The following is a 22394-nucleotide window of genomic DNA, read 5'->3' on the forward strand; positions in this document are numbered from 1 at the left end:
GCAAGTTTAACCCAGAACACTGGCCAACGTCCTGGGCACTGACCTTCACATCCACACAAGACAGACCTGCTGTGCCTTACTGTGTTCTCGAAGCATATTTAGGGTGAAGTGAAAACCTTGGACATCTTTCATTTGAGCCACCTCAGGATTCCTGTCCTGTCCAGTGAGTGTGCTGCATTTACAAGAAGCTGTCTACCCACGGTTTTTACTGTCTGCCATGGCTTTTGACCTAGCAGTGTTCCAATTTGTTTGTCTGTTTTCCAGAATTGCAGGCCAGGTGAGAGGTCAGCACAGAAGGCAGTGTTGTACCAATCATCTGGCTGGAATTAAGACTGGGATTCCTGTCACCAAGGGAGACAAAGCAGGGAGGGGAGGGGGCACAGTTGGACTCACAGTAAATATGTTTTTAACAGTTTGAGTCTGCTCAATAACAGAACAGCATTACAGATTCCTTGATATTTCAGTTATTCAAATGAAGGCTACAGGGCCATCTGTCATGCACAGGACAGCCAGAACTACATCTCTAGGTGTAATATTAGACCAGAAGTTCCTGCAGCTACCTGTCAGCTCTTGGGTTTTCTGCTGGCATTTGTTGCTCACTGACAGCTCCATCTGTTGCCTGTGGCTTGCTCTGTATCTATGCACCTCCGCCACACTTAGCAGAGAGGCAGTTAAGCAGTGGGCTCCTGAGGATAGTGTGTGTGTGTGTGTGTGTGTGTGTGTGTGTGTGTGTGTCTGAAACATCAAATCTAACGCCAAATGAAGGACACACCAGGGACTTCTGCCTAAAACATTCCTCTAAGTTGAGGGAAAATGAGGGGAGGGAGGAGGAACAAAAATAGAAAGGAGAAAAGAAATTAATTAGGGCTACCAGCTCTTAAAAAATAGATGTGTCATACATAACTCGATACCAGAACCAAATACTCTTCCCCTGAATGCAACTAAATTAACAACCAAAAAGCATAATATCAACTCTATATGTGCCAACAGTGTTTAAATACAGAAAAAGGAAGTATTAAAAATAATAATAATAGATAAAAATGAATTTTCTAGAAATAAGTGGGGTACCCCACCTTTGATTCCCCTGTCTTCTTCCCTCAAAGAGCAGGAGTTTTGTTGGGTTTGTTTGCTTTGAGTCAGAGTGCCACTATATCTTCCAGGCCGCTTATCTCGGCCTCCTGCATGTTGGCGTTACAAGCATGCATCTCAACACCTGGCTTAAGAATGGATTCTGGGGGTGGAGAATTAGCTCAGTGGTTAACAGCACTTATTGCTCTTGCAAAGGAGCTGGGTTCGAGTCTCAGCACCCACGTTGGGGCACACCAACGCCTCAAGCATTAGGTGCGCATGTTGTACACAGACACACATGCAGACAAAATACTCATACAAACAAAATATTAAAAAATAAATTTTGACAGGAGGTGGTGGTGCACTCTGGAGGGATTTCTGAGTTTGAGGCCAGATGAGCCTACAGAGTGAGTTCCAGAACACCTAAGACTACACCAAGAAACCCTGTCTTTTTTTTTTTTTAATGGATTCTGGATAAGGAAGCTTCTAAGAATACAATGCAAGATCTCAGAACAAGAAAGAATGGACAGAATGAGTAAGTAGGCAGCCTGCAGAGAAACATCAGGAAGAAAGTTTTCTACGCTCTACCATACCAACACTGCCAAGAAGAGAAAGAGAAAGTATTGGCATTTAGCTTTCCCAACCAAGATGGAAGAAAGAAGAAAGGAGGAATGGGAATCTGGTATTGTATTAGAATTACTTGAATAATGCGTAGGGGCTTACCAGAAGGGAAGATTTAAAACAACCAAACAAGTAAGGCAAGCTCTTCGGATGGAGTGAGCAGCAGGAGCCAAACGGAAAGCTCCAACTGAAGCTTCACATGAACCACACTAGAAAATAGCACAGGAGCTAACTTGATTTCATCTATTCTTTTCTTCCTTTGCCTGGCTGTAGAGTGGATGGCTCCTGGGAGGGGGTGGGTCAAGTCTAGACAATAAACATCTGGACAGACTCTCACTACAATTCCATCCTAAACGGCTGCTACAAACCTCACTAATCCCCAGCTGGAGGAACAGAAATATCTCAATTTGGCATGATAAACTCCAGTCTTGGACTCTGAAAAAAGTTATAGAAAAGCAGAAAGCCTACAAATGCTGCTGCTAACAGCTTTGTCTGAACTTCCTCTTTCCTCCCACTCAAGCCGCAAAGAAGCACCCATGAGCACCCAATCCGCAGTACTGAGCGAAGAGGACAATGAGATCTCAGATGTGGCAGAAGGGAGTGAATGAAAACCCTCCTCCCCCAACACATTCAAGGAAGGAGATCCCGGTGGAAATGTCCAGATCACAAACAGATGAAATGGAAACCAATGACATGGCAGCTAGACAAAAATACTAGAGTAAAAAGAGGAAGGAAAGACGGAAGGTGGAAAGGAAGGAAGAATGGAAACACACAGGAGGCAGATGTCAGGATGGACACATAGATGCAAGGAACACGGGAGAAAAAAAGAAAAAACTGCATTTCTGTGCAAAATATATACTGTAACTGCTTAACTCTAGAGGAAATTAGAATCTGAAAAAAATGAGAATAAGAAATTAGGACAAGATGAGAAGATCGCACACAATGGACAAGGATTCTATTTAAGGAAACAAATTAAAGACCAATAGCAGAATGAATAAGAGACTGAAAAAACAGAACTTGTCAGCGTGCTCAAAACTGAGGATATATAACATGCACAGTTTTACTTGAACTAGTAAGGAGGGCAAGATAGATTGGCTGATCATAAAGAATGTGAAGAGGAAAAGAAAGATTGAAGAAGGCAGGTCCTAAGTTGAGCCCTATTGATCCTTTCATTGAACAACTAATATAATCAAAGACATAACAGAAGGAAAATTGTCCTCAGTGGAGGGGAGAGATGAATTCAGAGGTTGGCTGTACATATGATGCTTTTCTTTTAAAGGCGTGTCTATAAAGAAATGCTACTGTTTTTATTCCTAACAGGAAAAAATGTACACACAGAAAACCAGCTGGCTTTGGGCTTCTCTACAACACTGAACTCAATGAGATAACATTTCATAGAAAGGAGTTAGCCAAAAATTTTATAGTTATGCAGCCTATTGCTAAATAAGATGTTTTCAAATATGCTAGAACTCAGGATACTCAGATAATGAGATACAGGTAAGCAAAACACAAATCAAAATAAAATTCTTAAGGATGGTTGGCAACAGGGAGGGAATAGCAGGAAGCATGAAACCCTTTTATTCTGGTGAACAGCTGGACAACTGTGAAAGCTGGTTATAGAGTAAAGTGTATATGTTAAAACCTCGAGAACACACAGAGGAGAAGTCAGCATCTAGACAGGCAGAGGTTGGAAAGCAGAAAGAAATCGCTGGCAAAGAAAATATGTAACGAGATGTTCTGCTTTTTCTGTTTTCTTGATACTCAAGTCTTAGGGTCTTCATTTTTGGAAAGTCTGACTCTCTTCAGCCAGCTCATTGAAGGAGACAGGAGGAAAACCCTCCTTTGAGCACACCGTCGACATCTAAACCAACCCAATCAACCTAGAACTTATATTTCCAACCGTCTTCCTTTTTTCCATTTCTTACATACCAAGGCAATATTCACCCTTTCCCCACATTATCAAGTATCCAACAGACAATCAGACACCTCTCTCCTTTCCAGAACCTGCGAAAATTACTCAAAATATCTGATTCTAAGCTTACTCAGGGTACCTACTCTGCTCAGCTCACCCCTTGCCATCTTTACCCCAGTAAAGATTCTTCCCACCCACCTTCTACCTCCTGGTTGACCCTAGTGATTTTCTATTTGGCCCAGAGAGAATACTGTGCCCTTGTGTTAGGAAGTCTGTGAATATAAACTTCTCTCATGACTACTATTTCTAGGTCTTTGTGTCTTGCCATACATGACTGACGCTGTGCTGTGTAAAGAATTTAGAACAATTACTCCAAACAAAAGCAGTAATGCCAGAAAATTCCACAACTCTAAACCCTTAATACATTCCCTAATACATTGTCAAAACTAATTTCTCCTCTGTGGAGGAAGTAATAACAGAGATTCAGCAAGTCCTACAGTTTCACTTCACTTCAACTCAAACTCAATGAAATTGTAATGTTTTTATCTTGAAGGGTACATCTACTAGACTGTCTCTCCTCCCTATCCCTTCTGTATTTGTGGAAAGGGAGATATTTTAGCACAACAAGAAGATTTGTACTTTCTTCCAAGGCCAGAGCCACTCATTAGAATACATTTCTTTGCATCTGTCTTCTCAGGAAGGCATCATCCCTGTGTGAGACATGAGTCTGTAGCCCAGCCTTGAGCTGTATATAGGGACCATCTACCTTCCTTGGAATCCTGGTCAGACATCCAACAACCCTGTAGACATCACCAAGTAGATACAGAAAATTAAAAATTGTTCGAACACTACCATTCATGGGACACCAGCCACACATTACACACTCTTTCTTGTTGGCTATCTAGAGTTGTTCTGCTAAGTCAATTCTGCTAAGCTATGGAAACTGAAGACCAGTTAGGGTTTATAGATTCCTCCAGAGCCAAGCTCATCCATAGTAGAGCCAGGATATAAAAATGAGTCTGTCGAACTCTTACATCTCAGTTGTGTTCCTGGACACCCAATATGTACAAATCCAGATACTTGGTCTTCACAAGGGAGTTCTCCCTACTGAGATCTGAGACCTGGTACTATCACCATTACCCACACGGCCACGCATGCAGATTCCTGGTAGTTTCCTGGTGCCTTGCTCACTAAGTCCCGCTATTCTCACATCCAAATGGCTTTCAAACTATCCTTCCACGGTCCTGTCATCCTTTGTCCCTCACCAGACCATTTCCATATTTTACATGGTGTCTTTGACAAAGGGATGTCTCCAATGACAGTAATTGTAATGAGGCATCTCTCAATGGCAAAGCCTGGGCCTTTATAAATTCTGACTATCTCCCATCTCAGGCCAGTTGTAATCTCTTCAAAAGAATTAGGCTGGGATGTAGGCTCCCTCTCCTGTAGGCTTCTCTGGCTCACCAAGTATCTTAACTCATTACTTGGCCTTGAGGCCTTCACTCTCCCTGACCCAAGTCCACTGCTTCAGCCTCAGGGTCACACAGCCCATCTCCCTGGGACACACATTACACAGTGGATTCAGCTAAGATTCTGTATCTGAAGCACACCAGGCACCAGAGATGTGCTTTTGTTCCTTCTGCTTGCCCTGCCTGGTGTGTCTTTCTCTTCCAGAGCAAAGCTGCCCCTCCAGCCTTCGTTGACTCACCTCCACTAAGCTAGCTGCTTCTTCCTCCTTGTTCCCAAGGACCTCTGTTCAGCCGAAGTTACAATATGATGTATTGCAGTGACTCTGCCCTTAGGTTTCCTCCCACAGAGAGTGCAGGTGAGTCCATTCAGTCATGAATCATTTCCCTAATTACTGAGAACTTACTATGTCCCAGGCAAGGGGGCTAGAGCCAAGGATAGATGCTATACTAAGCAAAACTTTCACACAACTGTCCCTCTCAGAAATTATTGTTTAAGAGGACAGAGATTAATTAGAGGAAAATCTAAAATGGGAGTTCACTGGACTAAGAAGAGAAAACCCTCCATGTAGGGAGAAAGCGCGGAAGGGAGGACAAAGGAGCTACAGAAGGAAAGGCAAATGTTGACAGCTGGGAGAGGGTGGTTCTGGGTGACGCTTGGGAGCTGAGTGGGGCTGGCCACAGAGCCTCAGAGGGCCCTCCAAGGTTCCAGTGCTTGTCCTAAGAACAGAACTCCAGAGAACAGAACGAGGCCCAGAGATAAGAGTGCACTGCAGAGACTCTGGATGCTGAGTGAGCTGTCAAGAATGTGGTCCAAAGGTCTCATTGGGAGACAGATGAAGCGCTAATGGCTGTGGGGGTGAGGCCATCTTCTTGATAGTATGGTCTGAGCCCTGCCCCCTTAGTCCTCAACACATTCCCAGAAAACAACTTAGGGAGTGGCCTGTATCAGCCTCATATCTTTGTCTTAAAACAATGATCAAAGACAGTGTGCACAGTGATCCCTGGAAAGGGAACAGGTTGAATTGTTGGGAAGGCCAGATTTACTGGGGAAACTGAGAGCCAAGGTTCTGGAGACTCCAGAACACCCTGATAAGGACCTTTCCTGTCTCCCCAAGGAACAGCCAACAAGATTAGAGTTTTCTCATGAGATCATCAGCAAAGATTAGTTTTTTCCTGTGAGCTCTGTTGAATTTAGAGCAGTGGTTCTCAGCCTTCCTAATGCAACAACCCTTTAACACAGTTCCTCATGCTGTGGCGAGCCCCAAACATAGTTATTTTTGTTGCTACTTCATAACTGTAATTTTGCTTCTGTTATGAATTGTGATGTAAATATTTTTGAAGATGGAAATTTACTAAAAGGGTCACAGGTGGAGAACCGCTGGTTTAGAGTCTGGACATATTCTCTGAGTCAGAGCTCAGAGGGCTCCCAGGTCTTTTGTTCTGGGTACATGATGGGAAGGGGCCTGTGGATGACTGCAGCCCAATGCTGTCCTGTCATGTTTGGTTGACAAGATAGAGTCCCACAGTTCAGCAACTGTCATTGAAAGAATGGCAGCATCTAACTGAACTTAAGACTAAGGTCACACAAAACATTACATCAGGTTAATGAGGACTATAGGTGCCATAATTATCCCCATTATAGAGCTGGGTAACCTGAGGTGTCAAGACCAAGAAACTTGCCAAAAGTTCAGTGGCCAGTAAATGATGAAACTCAGATTTTTAATCATCTATACACTAGACCTGAGAGAATATAGGTGTTTATTTATTGAACACCCTGGGTTAATTTTGTTGTTGTTTTTTAAATGTTGTGTGTGTGTGTGTGTGTATGTGTTGTTCATGAGTGGAAGTATATGCACATACAATAGTGCACATGTAGAAGTTAAATAACAACCTCAGGGACCAGTCCTTGCCTTCTACATTACTTGAGACCCTGTGTCATGTCTGCCACTGTGTATGCCCCTGACTTCACCCCCGTCTAACCACAGAAGTGCTGTGATTACAGATGCGTGCTGTGACCTTGGGCTTTCCATGGCTTCTGGGGATCCACAGTCTTCGTGTTCGCACAGCAAGCACTTCACCCACTGAGCCACACCTCCAGCATAATTTTTTTTAAAAAATTGGGAGCTTATAGGAGTCAAATTCACTTACCTACTCATAAAGCTCCGTGACTGTCTATCAATATAGACAGCACGACTTCGCTACAGGCTAGGGATGTCTAGATTAGCATAATTTTATAGAAAAGTTTGACTATCTATACACAACACACACACACATACATGTAAAAAAATACCTTTTAATCCACCCATTTTTACCTATAGGATGGCATCTCTTAGAAAATAAGCATTTCTATAACGTGTGGAGAGTTTATCATACCATTATTTATAGAAGAGAGAAATGTGGGGAAATGAATATATATCAGTTTAATTTTTATTTTAAAAAGATTAAAGCTCCATAGATATTAAATGGGACGCTGTCTAGGTATATTGTTAAATTGAAAAGGTGAATTGACAGGGACCTAGCTGACTACTATAATCCATCACATGAATGGGGTTTGAACATGGCGTAAGGCCAGCTCTCAGGCTAGCAACCAGACTCCCAGCTTCTCTTGCTATTTGTGAAGCCATGCTACCACAGAGCTGAAGTAAAAGAGGAGTTACAGTCCACACCCTGCTCTGGAATCTGATACACACTCCCTCCCCACCACCATCACCCCCTCCCACCACCACCACCCCCTCCCATTCTAAGCTGTGGGACTCCAGGTTGGCTCAAGAGTCTGCTGAAAAGATAAGAAAAAGGACATGAGGGTCCCTGGATGTCTGGGTGGAGCAAAGCCTGCCTGCGCCAGAAAAATGTACTCTGGAACTGAGCTGAAGAGCAAATGATAACATAGTGTGTCTCGATTCCCTGGGTCCCAAAAGTTTAGATTTTAATTTACCTAATCCAAAAAAAATTGGAGATACTCCAACAAACACAGATACAGACTTGGATGGTGGCTATAAAAGAAAATATACCAAGTACCCATACAAAGAAAGAAAGAAAGAAACAAACAAACAAACAGAAAAATTATTAAATTAATTGAATAATATATAATCTTCAACAAATATATTTGATAGACTTAACACCAATTTTGAAACTTGAGAAAGAAAAACATATAAAATGTTTTAATTATACAGTAATTAAAAATGTATAATAGAATTTTAGGTATATAATATATAACTATATATACATATATAACAATAAAAGGTTAAATAATATTGTGTTGGTTAGTTTTGTCAACTTGACACAGATGAGGCATGTTTAGGAAGAGGAATTTCCTCTATTAGACTTTCTTTTGAACATCTCTGTGGGGCATTTTCTTGACTAATGATAGGCGTGGGAGGATCCAGCCCACTGTGGTCCTGGCTGGTATAAGAACGCAAGCAGAGTAAGCCAGCAAGCGGCTCTCCTCCATGGTTCCTGCCCCTGCTCCTACTTGAAATCCTCCCCAGATCTTTCTCCATGATGGCCTGTAATCAGAACTTGTAAGCCAAATAAACTTTTTCTGCCTCCTAGTTGTTTTGGTCAGTGTTTCATCACAGCAATAGAGAGATGTAACTAGACAATAGCATAGTTTTATAATTATAACTTATATTTTATATCAAATCATATAAATATAATCTTAAGTAGTACATTTATATAATAAGATGCATGACTCTTGGAAGAAAAGTGAACACACTAAAATTCACTCCAAAAGAGAAGCAAGGTGGACATTCTCCTCCTCACCACTTTCGAGTTAGATAACGGCACCAAAGTAATAAAGCACACACAGATGCAGAGATGCACATGGCCTCCCACAGGCAGGACAACTGAAACGATGCCAAGCCAGAGAAAATAAAAGTAACAGGAGGTTGGGTTGTAAATTCAGAAAGAAAGATTTTCTGCAAAGGGGTCAAAGGCCTCAGAAGTTACATACACCCAGACTCTGATCCTGCTCCTACAGTTAAGAGACACACCACCGCGGCCTTCACAAACCTCAGTGTCTTTGTGTGTCACATGACTACAGCAGGACTGTTTGCTTCTCGTGGTTCTTGTGAGCACTGAGTCTACCAGGGTCAAACACTCAGGCCAGCATCTGGCATGCAGTAGTCACTCTGGTTGCAGTCCTTGTACCAGTCCCCAGAGTCAGCACTCTACCATTTAAGAGCAATATTTAGAATGCAGGAAGCGTGTGACACAGGGCCACATTCATCTCCACTACTAGTAATTGGTCAGGAAATCCAGTGAACTTAGAGTCCTGGTCACCAATAAATAAGGTTACACAGAGTGTGACAAGAGCCATATGCAAAAAGCATTAAATGTTCTGGAAGAGAAAACAGAAATACCTAAATGTATCCAATTGAGACATGAATGTCTGCAAGGTTAGTAAACTAAGGGCTTACAAACTTCAAAGCAAATAAAGCATGGGCAATCCTTCTGAATCCAGCATTCAAGGTGCACAAGACTGTGTAATTCTCAAATGTGCAGCAGGCGTACAGATGTCAGGAAACCTAAAACTCTGTTCACTTCGGTGAATAGACTCCTGTCTCCTGGCCTCTGGCCTCTCGCTCACTGCTCGTTCTGCAATCCTGACTTGAATCTATGTAAAATGTGCACAAATATGTTACAGAAGAAAAGTACTGAGAGAGGGATAACCCCACTACACAAAAGAACATATTCTCCTTAGAGCCATGACTCAAAAGCGACATCTTGGCCAGAATGAAACAGAGCCAAGCTGGGTATGGTGGGACATATCTGTAATCCCAGCATTCAGAAGGCTGAGGCATAAGGATTACTACTTCTAGGCCAGTTTGGGCTACAGAATGAGACTTTGTCTTAAACAAACAAACAAACAAACAAATGGAAACAAAACAATTAAACAACAACAAAAAAGCCACCCCCCAAAACTCACTAAAATACTATAAAAACAAAAGAAAATAAAACAAATGGAATCAATAACAACAGCAAACAGAAAAACCCTGTTCTCCGTAAATATATATGAATATGACATATGACTGTTTGTCACAAAGAAATAGAAATACTATCAAAATGTTATTGTAGCAATGAGCTCTTAAGTTTCAATATACCTATATCTTAAAATGAAGCTCAGAAGGCCAGCTGTGGTGGTGCACCATCAATCCCAGCACTTGGGAGACAGGAAGTTAGATCACTATACATTCATGACCAGCTTGCTCTAAATAGTAAGTTCCAGGCTACATGCAAAACTCCATGTCAAAAACTAAAATACAACAACAAAAACATGAAGTTCTTATTAGCAAGATGAAGAGATATTAGTAAAATAAACACAAATAAATCAAACTATAAATATGTGGAGCACGGTACGTGCATCTACCCACACATCAGTGTAGATCCATGGCCGTGCAAGAAACACACACACACATCATGTGTACTTGTATTTCTGTACATACACAGTCATGTGTACATAAATGACCATGCAAGAAAATACACACACACACACACACACACACACACACACATCATGTGTACATGTATGCCTGTACATACACAATCATGTGTACATGAATGACCATGCAAGAAAATACACACACACACACACACACACACACACACACACACACTAAAAAGGTTTTAAAAATTGGAGGCTGGAGAGATGCTCAGCAGTTAAGAGCACTGCTGCTCTTGAAGAGGATCTGGGTTCTATTCCCAGCACTCACATGTTGCCTCTGTCTGTTGCTCCAATGTTTCAGGAAATCCAGTGCCCCCTTCTGGTATCTGTGGGCCCTGCACATATGTGGTGCATAGATATACATACAGGCAAAACACCCATTCACATAAAATAAGATAAAATAATTTGAAATATTGAGAGAAAACATTCAGGCAAAACATTCGTATCTGTTATGCACACTTCACATATAATACTAACAATGGATGATATAAAGCTAAGAAGTTACTACCAAAGAGAAAAATGTAAGTTTGAGCATGCTAGAATATTAACTGAAATAAAAGCAAACTGTCACTTTGCATCAATGATAATAGCATATTGTAACTGTCGTCCTTTTTGTTTGCTTGTTTTGAATATAGTCTCACTATGGAGCCCAGGCCGGCCTCAACTTGGAGTCCTCCTGACTCATCCTCCTGCCTGCTAGGACTACAGACTTGCCCTCATGGCTGGTGTTCTGATTTGCTTCTCTGTTGCTGTGCTGAAACACTGACCAAAAGTAATGAGGGAGAGGAAAGGGTTTGTTTGGCTTACAGCTTACAGTCAAGGAGGGAAGCCAGGGCAGAGGCTCAAAGCAGGAACCTGATGGCAGGGACTGGAGCAGAGCCATGGGACAGCACTGCTTACTGGCCTGCATTTTAGTTGATTCCAGATCCAGTCAGTTGACAACCAAGATCAGCCACCACACCTGACTATAACTGTCATGATTATTGATTGTCTGTTTCTTATTCTACTATACTCTGGCTAAGAAAGACCAAAGCAACATCCAGAAATAATCATTCTAAGAAGAATAATATATGCAATGTTTGGAACATTTGATAAGAGGCAAGTATTTCTACACTCTGACCCAGAGACTCTCAAGCCTGACAATGTATCCTAAGGGAATTACTTTAAAAAAGTAGAAGAAAGAAAAACCTCACAAGCACAAAGACGAAACTGTTTATAACAGACAGAAAACTATAAACATCTGAAATATTTTACAATAGAGACAGTCATACAGGAGGAAATACGAACCCACTCAGCCACAAATATGAAATCTAAATACATGTAATTATTTATGATAACTTCAGTGAAACAAACCTTTAAAAGGAAGTTGTATCTATACCATCAAATCAACTTAGGAAGATTATAAATATTGGAAAGAATAAAGCTTTGATGGGGCTATGGATAAGATCTTTTTTAAAAGATTTGTTATTTTTATGTGTGTGAGTGTTTTGCATGCATGTGCACTATATGGGTTCCAGTGGTGCAGGAGGCTAGAAGAGGGTGTTGGCTCCCTGGAACCAGAATTACAGACAGTTATGAGCCGCCATGTGGGTGCTAGGAAACAAACCCATTCCTCTTAACTGCTGAGCCATCTCTCCAGCCTCATTTATATAAAATCTTAAGTTTTTCTAGTGTCTTAATAAAAAATTAAAAGTGAAGAAGTATACATTTAAAAGGGATACCTCTACGTATTGTTAATCCTTTGTGTGTATTTATAAATGTATGTGATTTATGCGTGCGTGCGTGCGTGCGTGCGTGCGTGCGTGCGTGCGTGTGTGTGTGTGTGTGTACAAAGGGCAGAGAGAGATGTCGGGTGCTCTTGCTCTGTCATTCTTTAGGCTGACAGCCAACAAACCATAGCAATCCTCCTGTCTTTATTCCTCACAGCTCTGGTGCTACAGGCATGCATTGTGGCTATGCATGTGACTGGCTTTTATATGTGGTTTCTAGGGATTCAAACTCAGATCCTCATGCTTGCAGAGCAAGCATTCTTACCCCTGAGACATCTCCCCATCTTGAAGGTGGTTTGTTCGCTTGTTTGTTTTCTTGCTTACGTGCTTGCTTTGGCCTTTTGAGACAGGGTCTCGATACATAGCCCTGACTATCCTGTGACTCAGTATGTAGTTAAAGCCTGGCCTCAAACTCACAGAGAGCTTCCTGCTTCTGCCTCCAGAGCGCTGGTATTAAAGGCACGTGCCACCATACCCAGATAGATGGTTAATTTTAAAAAAATAATTCAGTCCTTCAGTCAATGGACCTCTGGAGCTTTGTTAACCGAGAAGCGGGTAGTTATTGTATTTCAGCCCAGAATTTTGTACTCCCTAATGACATCCAGAATAATCTCACATGATGATTCATAAGGTGACTAACAACAGCCACAGTGTGTGGAGGAGGCGGGTAGTGTGCCTTTCCAGAGGTGCTCTGTGAAGCCTGGGATGCACTGGTGCCCACAGGAGAAAGCCGGAAGTTTGGGGAAACTGGCTTGGCACTCACTGCCCTGCTCCTGGTAAGCTGGCCTCTGGATTAGTTTATCTAAAATAAAATAAAGCTAATAAAACATGTTTCAGAACTGTTCTTGGGATGGCAAAACCATGTGATGGACCCCGCAGTTCTTTGGGCCTCAGTTTCCCTAACAATAAGATGACAGCAAAAATCCTTCCCCTTAGTTTCCCGGGAGAGAACTAAATCTGAGTTGCCAATGGCTTAGAGTCTGCAAAACGCTAGAGAGAATTTACTGAGATGAAATTAGAAGGAGTAGGTAAAAACAGAAAGTGGAATTGGAGTCGCAAGGGGCTGGGGGAGGGGTACAGACAGCTAGCTGTGTCTTGTGGGTGTGGTTGCAACTGAGAAGACAAAAAGGTTCTGTGGATGGCTGGTGGTGATGGCTGCACAATATAGTAAGGCTGGACTTAAGGCCACTGTCCCACATGCCGGAAATGATTAAAATGGTAATGTTAATGCCATATACATAGTGTCACATATAACATTGTACATATCACCAATTAACAATTAATAAACATCAACAAAAGACAAGAGGTAGATATAGGCATAAATACAAAATAAGGATGGGGGTTAGAGCAGGTGGATGGACCTGCTCCTTTAAGACACAGGTGCAATGATTCAACAGAACACATAGAGACAGGGGGGTGGGTGTCCACAGGGAAGAGGAAGAGGGAAGAACAGAGAGCCTGGCCTTCTAGAAGCATCCCTCCAAACACGCTTATTCTTCTCTGGCCATCATGAAGCATTCTGGTTATCAGTTGCTTTTATGCAACTACCTCAGTATCTCCCCTGTGCACTCTTTCACAACCTCGCCCATTTGTTCAGTTAAGTACTTACTCGGGGCTTATTAGTGTCAGGCAGCACTGTAAGTGTAAGCACGTAGCTTACAGCTTATGTACAGACACACATGTGCACACACAGACATAGCCCCGGATAGAGATACTGGCTCTTGGGGCCCAGTGGAGACTCTGGGGGTCTTGATAGCTGGCACCTAGTCAACACTCACTGTGTACCAGGTACTGTTCTAGGCACTCTGTAAATACAGTTTCATTTGTGTACTCTTCTTGACAATGTTCAAGGCGACTATGACGGCCCCATGTAACAAGGTGGGGTGTAGGATCAGGCCCGGTGAGGCCGCAGAGCTTGGTCACTCAGTAGCAGAGCCGGGATGAACAGCTGTGGCTCACCCCGAGGGGGCATCGGAGAACTCAGAGGAAGAGCACTCACACTAAGGCAGGGACAGGGAGGGTCTAGACTCTGTTCATATTTTCAGAGAAGTGTGATAGAGTGTGTATCGTGGTGGAGAGCAGAAGGCTTGGAGGAAGAGATGTGCAATCACCCAGTAGGGCAGGGCTGGGTTATGGACTTTGTGGTGACAGCAGATTAAAAAGCGAGCTCTGGTGTCTTGAAAAGAGGAACCGATCTATTTGGGTAGCTTCCTGGGTGTGAGGGAAAAGCGATGTCAAAAGTTCAGGCCTGGGGCACCTTCCAGACTCAACACCACTAACAGGGATAGGGCGGGGTGGTAGGAAGGAGACAGGCTTGTGCATGCTCTGCCTCAGTGGGCTATACAATCTGTTTCCTTCACTCATGCACAAAGACTGATGGGAAATCAAGTGTTTACACATACATCGCCAGCGGCCTCACCAGCCCTGGGAGGGCAAACAGATCCCCACAGCCTACCTTTGTCCTGCTCCGCGGCTTCGCTCAGTTCAGGGAGCTTGAACCCCACCAGGTTCTGGTTTCTCATCAGGATGTGTTCCTTGGTGAGAGGAAGAAGGAACATGGTTCAGGTGGCAACTCAGGGCGTAATCCTTAGATACTAAGAACTTTGGGGACATTAAGGTCCCCTGGATATGCATGCAGCTGCTCTGGAAGTAATTCTTGATGGTCTCAGTGCTGGAAGCAGCTTCCTGCCCTGCCCTTCTGTGTAAGTGACAGTCCTCCCTCAACGATCTTTGTGGCACTTCCAGACAAATGAAACCTGCGCATCGCTGCTTGGGGGACTGAGCTCGAAGAGCTAGGCTGGGGGTGTTGGAGGACCCAATAAACTATCCTTGCCCCAAGCCAATCCATGTCAGACAAGAGCCCTCTTGGAATGCCTGAGTCCTTTCCTGACTCCTGGTGACATTCAACGTTTCTCAGCCTCCCAAGTGACAAAAGTCACTGGAGTGACTGGCCTCTGGGTAAAAGGAAAGAAAGAAGCTAACAAAGAGTGTCCAGGATCCAGAGAGAATCCAGGTCATGCCTTTGCTATATACTTAGCAAGCCAGATGTCCACAGCCCTCAGCTGCCAGCACACTGGACAGGATACAGAGGAGGTCTCAGTGCCAGACCAGCTGGTAGCATGAGCTTCCAGGTTCTCTGGGACTTCCCTTGCCAGGTGAGAGTGACCTGCAGGGATGCGGAGAGTTCTAAGGAAGTAGCCTACTCTCCCTGCCTCTGAAGTCCATGAAGGTGAATCTCCCGCTGTCTGGCCCCTTTGTCTTCACTTGTCTCCACAGATGTGAGATGTGGACCACTTTAGGTGGCTCTGTCCAGCCTTTTTCTAAGCTACTTGTATTGGAGGGTGGGAGTTCTATGTGAATTGTTCATCTCTTTAATCCTCTACCCCAGAACATCATAGAAGATCAAGATTATCTATCTATCTATCTATCTATCTATCTATCTATCTATCTATCATCTATCTATCTATCTATGTCTGACTGACTTCAAACTTCCTATAGAGCTGGACATGACATTGAATTTCTGATCCTCCTGCCTCTACCTCTCTGGTTCTGGAATTACAGGCATGAGCTACCACTACACATGGTTTTTTGTGACGCTGGGAACCTGGGGCTTTGTGCATGCTAGTAGAGCACTCTACTGACTGAGCCACTTCCTCTCTGAAGCTCTCTGAACAGCACAGTGGCCTGTTACAGTGTGTCCTTGCTAGTAGATACTCTCACTGGAGCTGGAGTGTTACTGCTCCTCACTTCCTTCCTTGCCCTTATTGCCTCAAGAGAAGAGCCTGGTGACTTTGTCCTATCCCAGGCCCTAATCCCTAGGCTCCCTGTCCCCTTGACCTGGATTGAGGTTGGCCATCTGAGAGAGAAGGGACTGGATCAGGATCTTTGATCCAGTTAAATCCTCTATTTTACACTCCGATCTCCTTTACCCCTCCACATCTGGATATTCTCTATCACTTATTGATTAGCAGAGCAACCCCTGACTGACCACTATTCCTAGTTCGATGGACGTTGGACGTTGGGGACACCATGGACACTGGAAGAAATTCACCATGAAGGAGCATCCTCTTATGGCCATTGTCATAGTGGTACTTGGGTCTAAGACCTTGGTTAGCAGGTACCAAGAAGGCAGAATGGATGACTTTAGCTCACTTATCCTGGTTTTGCCCTATTCTGGGGATGACCAGATGTTCCATCAGAGGCTCCCCTCACCAAGTCTACATGGAGGAGGAAGACAGCTCAGGATAAGGAGTCCAAGTGGCTAACTTCCCCAGAACTGTGGCTAAGTGTGACCACTGTATTCCAGGCTGACTTTTGTACATTAACAGGAGCAAAAGCACCTGAAGCTGGTGCTATGGAGGTATGACACTGATGGAACTGGCTTCTCAGGGCCAAGAAGTTTGGAACTTCATGAGGTCAGAGCTGTCTTGTCCCAGGGCCCAGATTGAGTGCAAACATCTGTAGCTCAGGGGGGCCCTAGCATGCACACACTGTGCATCAGGACAGGAACCCACCTCCCGGAGCTTGGTCAGCTTCTGCATACGCACTGGCTGTACTTGTATCTGGAAGTCTTTGAGCCCGGGTGGCTTGGCTGGCTTGGCTTTGCCTGGAAACCGCTTCTCTTCCTCTGCCAGAGGCAGCTTAGCGAGCACCTTTTGCAGCAGGGGACCAGGTTCTTCAGGGCTGCTGTCCCAGGAGACCCCCCGAATCAGGGGGGGACGAGACACAGGGGGTCTCAGCTCAGCCTTGGAGCCAGCCTTGGGCCCCGTAGGCTCTCCAGCAGAGCCCTGTCCCTGGGAATGTGGGGAGACCGTTCCTCCTGAGCCCTGGACTGTGGTTCTGGGCAGAGGGTTGCCCTCCCTGGCTGTCTTCAGGAGCTGCCTCCCCAGCTCCATCTCAGCAGGTCCAGGCTGGGGGCTGTTCAGCGCCATTTTCCCACTGATGCTTGCTCCAGAAGCCTGAGCCATGGGTGTGGCCTCCAGGCGCTGAAGGGGATCAAAGTTTTCCTTTTGTTCTACTGTAAGTTCTTTGAATTTCTCCACTGTGGGAGAACGAGGAGCCAGTCTGCCTTGAGACACTTTCCTCTGGTCATTCTGCTTCCAGTCAGCTAGCCCTTTGGAGACATTCTGAAAGAGGTGAGATAAGAGTTGAGATCCTGGAGGTAGGCTGAGGACTCAGACCTTGACAACAGCCCACTGTGTGTATGTGAATGGGATCTGAACCTGCCCCACTGCTTCCCCCTCAGAGTTCCAACTCATAGTCTTCTGCTTACACCAGAACCCGCCCTCTACTCACATCTGGGCCCTGCTAGGCTTCTGAGACCACATGCCCCACATTCAAATCATGACAAAGTGAGCAAAGCACAAACTCACAGGCTCTCCGAGGTGAGGCGAGGAGACACCGTCCTCATGCCCCTTTTGCTGAAGAAGAAGAAGAAAATGCAGGTCAGTAACAGTGGGAAGAGGCCTGCTCCCTCTTGAAGCTTAGCAGGGTGTAAATGCTCCTCCACCTCCCTCGTTCAGGGGTTACAGAGGATCCAGACATGTTAGGGACAAGAGACCCAATGGCACAGAAATGGCATGCCCATGTGTTGTTACCTGTGATGGTGCTCCCGGTAGAGGGGACTGTGGGCCACTGCATGTGTCCAAACCTGCAATGGGCCAGGGCAGGTAAATGAGGCCCATCACCTAGTCCCCTGCTTGTCACTTTAACAATATATATACACACACACACAAACACACACACACACACACACACACAGAGAGAGAGAGAGAGAGAGAGAGAGAGAGAGAGAGGCAGAGACACAGAGACACAGAGAGAGACAGAGACAGAGAGAGACAACAGAGAGAGATCTGGCAGCCAAAAACACTGTTGTTGCTCACACGACAGCACTGAAACACCATAGAAACCAAATAAGGAAACTGAGTCATGGTGGACCTTGAGGTCTGATAATCAGGAAGCATCTGTGAATGTAGGATCCTGGGCTAGCCTTCCAGCACTGACAAAGGCAGACTGCCCACCGTACTCCATTGCCTGAGGGTGTGGCTCTGGACACAGTCCAGAAAGGAAGAGACCAACATGAATACTGGGCTTGGAGATGGAGCTCAGTGGTTGAGTGCTTACCTAGCGTGTGTGGACCTAAGTTCAAATCCCAGCACTACAGGATAAACAAAATTCATAGTGGCAAAACAAGAGGATTCAAAATAAACTGTGACAACTTCTCTCTGAGCAAAGAGCAGTCATTAGAGTCTGCTTCCCATGAACTAGGCCTTATCCTCACTCAGCCTATCCATCTGCCTCCTCCCTGCCAGAAGGGGTGGGGCCAGCCTCACCTGGTGGTGTGGAGATGGTGAGCGAGCAGCTCCTAGAGGATTCAGGAGAAGATCCAGAGCTCAGGTTTGGAGAGATAGCTGTGGAAACAAATGCCAATTGGCTGGCATTGGTGAAGAGCTAGGACTTCTGTCACCAAACAGATCATTCTCTAAGAGAGAGTTCACCCCTGGGAACCCAGACTGCCTTGTCAAGGCCAGGGGCTGATTCTGAACCACCATAGAAGATTCTTATTATAACCTAAATTTTGATACAGCCAGCCCAACAGAGGGGTCCTCAGGTAATTTCTAAGACATGGGGTCACATTCCTTAACCTGTTGGGCATGACCTCAGAGAACTTTCCAGACTCTGAAGACCTGGCATTGCTTGGCAGGAAAGCATGCAAGGTCTACATTCTAGATGCCATAGGACCAGTCTGATTTCCAATACTCTCCTTGTCCTCCAAGGCCATTTGGACGTCTTTAAAACCTGCTTCATCTCTGTGCGCAGGAAGAAGAGGGACTATGGCACAGGCTGGCAAAGGATCCTTGTCTCTCCTCCAGAGCTCATGGGTCCTTGGATACCAGACTGAGGGAGCCTAGGATGGCCTCCACAGACGTTTTCTGGGGAGATGCCCAACACAAACAAGGTCATCACAGGGAGGATGAGGATGTTAGACAGACAGACACTGTCATGCAGGCTATGCAAGGGTCAGTTAGACAGACACTGTCATGCAGGCTATGCAAGGGTCAGTTAGACAGACACTGTCATGCAGGCTATGCAAGGGTCAGTGTGTATGGGGATTGCACAGGGTTTCTCTGCATTAGAGCTAAGGACATAGTTCAATTAATAACATGGGCATCACATGGAATGGCATTTGTCCATACATAGGCAAGCCCCAAATAGTCACACATAGACCAGAAAGCAAAACATGGCAGAGTTCTCAGGGGTAGAGTTGAGTAGGTGTTTTAGAACACTGGAAGCTGAGCACAAAGGCTTCTTGAAGGGGTCACCTCTGCAAGGCTTGGGCCATGTAGAGCCTGGAGGCTAAGGGGACAGGACACTTGTAGCCTGCCCTCTTGGAAACAAGGTTGTTCTGCAGCAGGAGCTTGGTCCTCCCTCCCCTCCCCCCAGTCCAGCCTCAGAGGGGCTCAGGGTAGCTACCTTCCTACTGCTGGTCCTCCCCTACCTGATGGGGAGTCTCCGAGGCTGCTCCTTGATTTCCTCCCGCGGCGGGTCAGGAACCGCTCACTCACCAACTTGGCTTCTTCCAAAAGTGCCAGGTTTTTCTTCTTGTCCTCTTCTGAGATGCTGATGTCCGGTAGCTGGTCATTTACCAGGTCAATGACATGCCCCGTGGGATCTGCAGAGTGAGGATGAGCTTCCAGTGAGAGTCACCTCATCTTAGAGGCCTCTTCCAGCAGTGGCCCTTCATTTTCACTGGAGAAACCCTCTGAATTACCATTAAGTGACTCAGGGGGAGCAAGCCATCCCCACTTACGACTCTGCTTCAAGAAGCAAGGCTGAGTGGTAGTGGGTCCCAAACCAGCTTTGGCCAATTGAGCAATACCATCTAGGCAGCCACAGGGATCAGATAGGGATGACCACATAAGGCTAGTGAAAAGCAGTTTTGGGAAATGAGAGGGGAAAAGGGTGTCACAGATAAGACAGAGGTTTGGAGGGCCAGGCAAGCATTTGTTCCCATGAATAGAAGGTCTTCCCAAGAAGAGAGCTCATATATGAAATGATATGAGAGATAGAACAGTACAATAACCAATAACCCAAATTAAGTACCTGGATCCAGCAGGTACCTGAAACCATTGACCCTGAAGGAGGAACAGACAGTAATGGAAGAAGACTACAAGAAGGCAGGGCAGGGGCAGAATTCTATTATTTTGGAGTAAGCTAATATGAATTGGGGCTCCATGGTTTTCAGTGGTCATGATACATACACACGGGACAGCACTCTACAGTACCCTACAGTACTCTAGGTGGTTCCTGCTTCCCACCAAGTCTGAGTGCCATCCCTCCCTCCTGTGTGTCTGTCTCTTTAAAGCAAAACTCAAATACCACTTCCTCTGGAATGCCTGCACATCTTTCCTCTTTGGGGAGACGTGGGCCCTTCTTGCCTTGGCTTCCTTAGTTCTCTCATGAAGGCCCATTATCAATTCTATCTACTCACTTCCCAAGCTCCTTAGAAAGTGTAATCAATACTGAATACAAAGCCCAGGTCTATGTGACCCCTATCCTTCAATGGTCCCTCAAAGGTGTGAAAAACCCTGAGTAGGAAGCTGCAGGGGTCCTAGCCATCAGCCTTTTACATGGGCACACTCCCTCCTGGCTGTGTAGCTGCCCATACAGCCACGGGACTCTAGCCTTTGAGCCCAGTGCTGAGCATCACTTCTGTCTGCTCTGACGTCATCTTCCTCTTCTTTCTGACACTGAAACTAAACATCATTTCTTCTGGACTCAAACATGGAGGGGTTGATCTCCCCTCCCCGTTGGATTTGGAAGAAAGAGAAAGAGGCTGAGTCCAACCAAACTCAGACAATTCATGCTTGCTGCTCAAGCAAATGCTCATATTGACCCAGTCCTTACCCACAGAAGTCAGCGAAGCAGTGGAGATCTTCAGGTGTCGGTGGGAAAGCCTGCGGTGGGGACTGGGGGCCCTGAAAGATACAACATGGTCATCCTGTTAGGAAATCTACTCGGGGATGGACAGATGAGATGACTGTACAGTCTCTCAGGGTCACCCCAGAGCATCATCTATGGCACACACAAGGGTCCTCTGACTGTCACCTTGGGAGCATGTTAAATGGATGAATTCCCAGGCCGTACCCCAGTCTCCCACATCAGAGCCCTTGGGAGGACCAACTCAGCAAGTCTCTATGCCATTGTGCTGCCCACTCAAGTGGACTTGGATACAAGTCCACTCTCAAGAGATAAAAGCTTACTACAGTATTAGTATTTACTCTCTATGAGGACCCAGACTTTATGCTAGATCTATCTTGTGGGAGCCTTACATGGGGTCTGGTAGAGACACGGATAATTTATTTTTGAAAGAGAAAATAAAAACACAGTTTCACTGCCCTGCAAAACATAGGGCTCTTTTCAAAGACTCATTTTGAATTGTCTATGTGTCTGCCTGTGTGTACAGATGCACGTGCAGGCTAGAGGCGTCAGATTCTCCTGGACCCGGAGTTATAGGTGGTTGTGAGCCACCTGATTTAGATAGTGAGAATCAATCTCAGGTCCTCTGCAAGAACAGTGTGTGCTCTTGACTACTGAGCCAACTCGCCCGCCCCATGAAGCTGTCTTATGTCTGACTTAACCATTTTATTTGGCTTTTTCCACCCTCTCCCACATTGATTATGCATGTATATTCATTTCTTATAGTCTCCTTGGTATTCACTCCGCTATTTTGCCTCTATCCTTAGTTAATGGATGAAGAAGCCATTGGCATGCACACTCAGTCTGTCCTATGATAGTTACTCTCTTCCATGTGTTGTCGCCCATCAGACTCAGGCCTCGCACTTGCTAGGCGAGCACCTTCCCATTGACCTGTATCCCCAGCCCTGAGGATTATCTTTTAAATTTATTAAAAGTGATATCCAGACAACCATATTTTAGCTAGATCAATTCAGGGACCCTTAGTAAGGGAAACAGGGGCAGTGATATCCCTGTGATGATGATCCAGTGTCCCTCCCAAAGGACGATCTTCCATGAAGGACCTGCTTTGGCCATGGCAGGATTCTACAGTTAAAGATCCACACCTTCCAGCCCTCTGTGGGAATTCCTGGGCT

General features: G+C 45.1%; 1 protein-coding gene across 4 annotated transcripts in view; it reads right to left on the reverse strand.

Annotated features, from left to right (window-relative positions):
- Positions 1–22394, reverse strand: part of Mrvi1 (murine retrovirus integration site 1 homolog) — a 108851-nt gene that overhangs the window by 36237 nt on the left and 50220 nt on the right. For 3 of the 4 annotated variants that reach the window (XM_028768085.1, XM_028768084.1, XM_028768086.1), the window contains 7 exons: positions 21190–21260; positions 19781–19954; positions 18615–18692; positions 17880–17932; positions 17655–17702; positions 16797–17408; positions 14738–14816 (listed from right to left, as the gene is read on the reverse strand). In XM_028768085.1, the coding sequence (XP_028623918.1) occupies positions 14738–14816; positions 16797–17408; positions 17655–17702; positions 17880–17932; positions 18615–18692; positions 19781–19954; positions 21190–21260 (1115 nt within the window). Of the gene's footprint in view, positions 1–14737; positions 14817–16796; positions 17409–17654; positions 17703–17879; positions 17933–18614; positions 18693–19780; positions 19955–20053; positions 20164–21189; positions 21261–22394 lie in introns of those variants that run through there. The other variant, XM_028768087.1, reaches the window with a different exon arrangement.

This window comes from Grammomys surdaster, unplaced genomic scaffold (assembly GCF_004785775.1).
Source record: "Grammomys surdaster isolate TR1022 unplaced genomic scaffold, NIH_TR_1.0 184, whole genome shotgun sequence".
Taxonomy (NCBI): Eukaryota; Metazoa; Chordata; class Mammalia; order Rodentia; family Muridae; genus Grammomys; species Grammomys surdaster.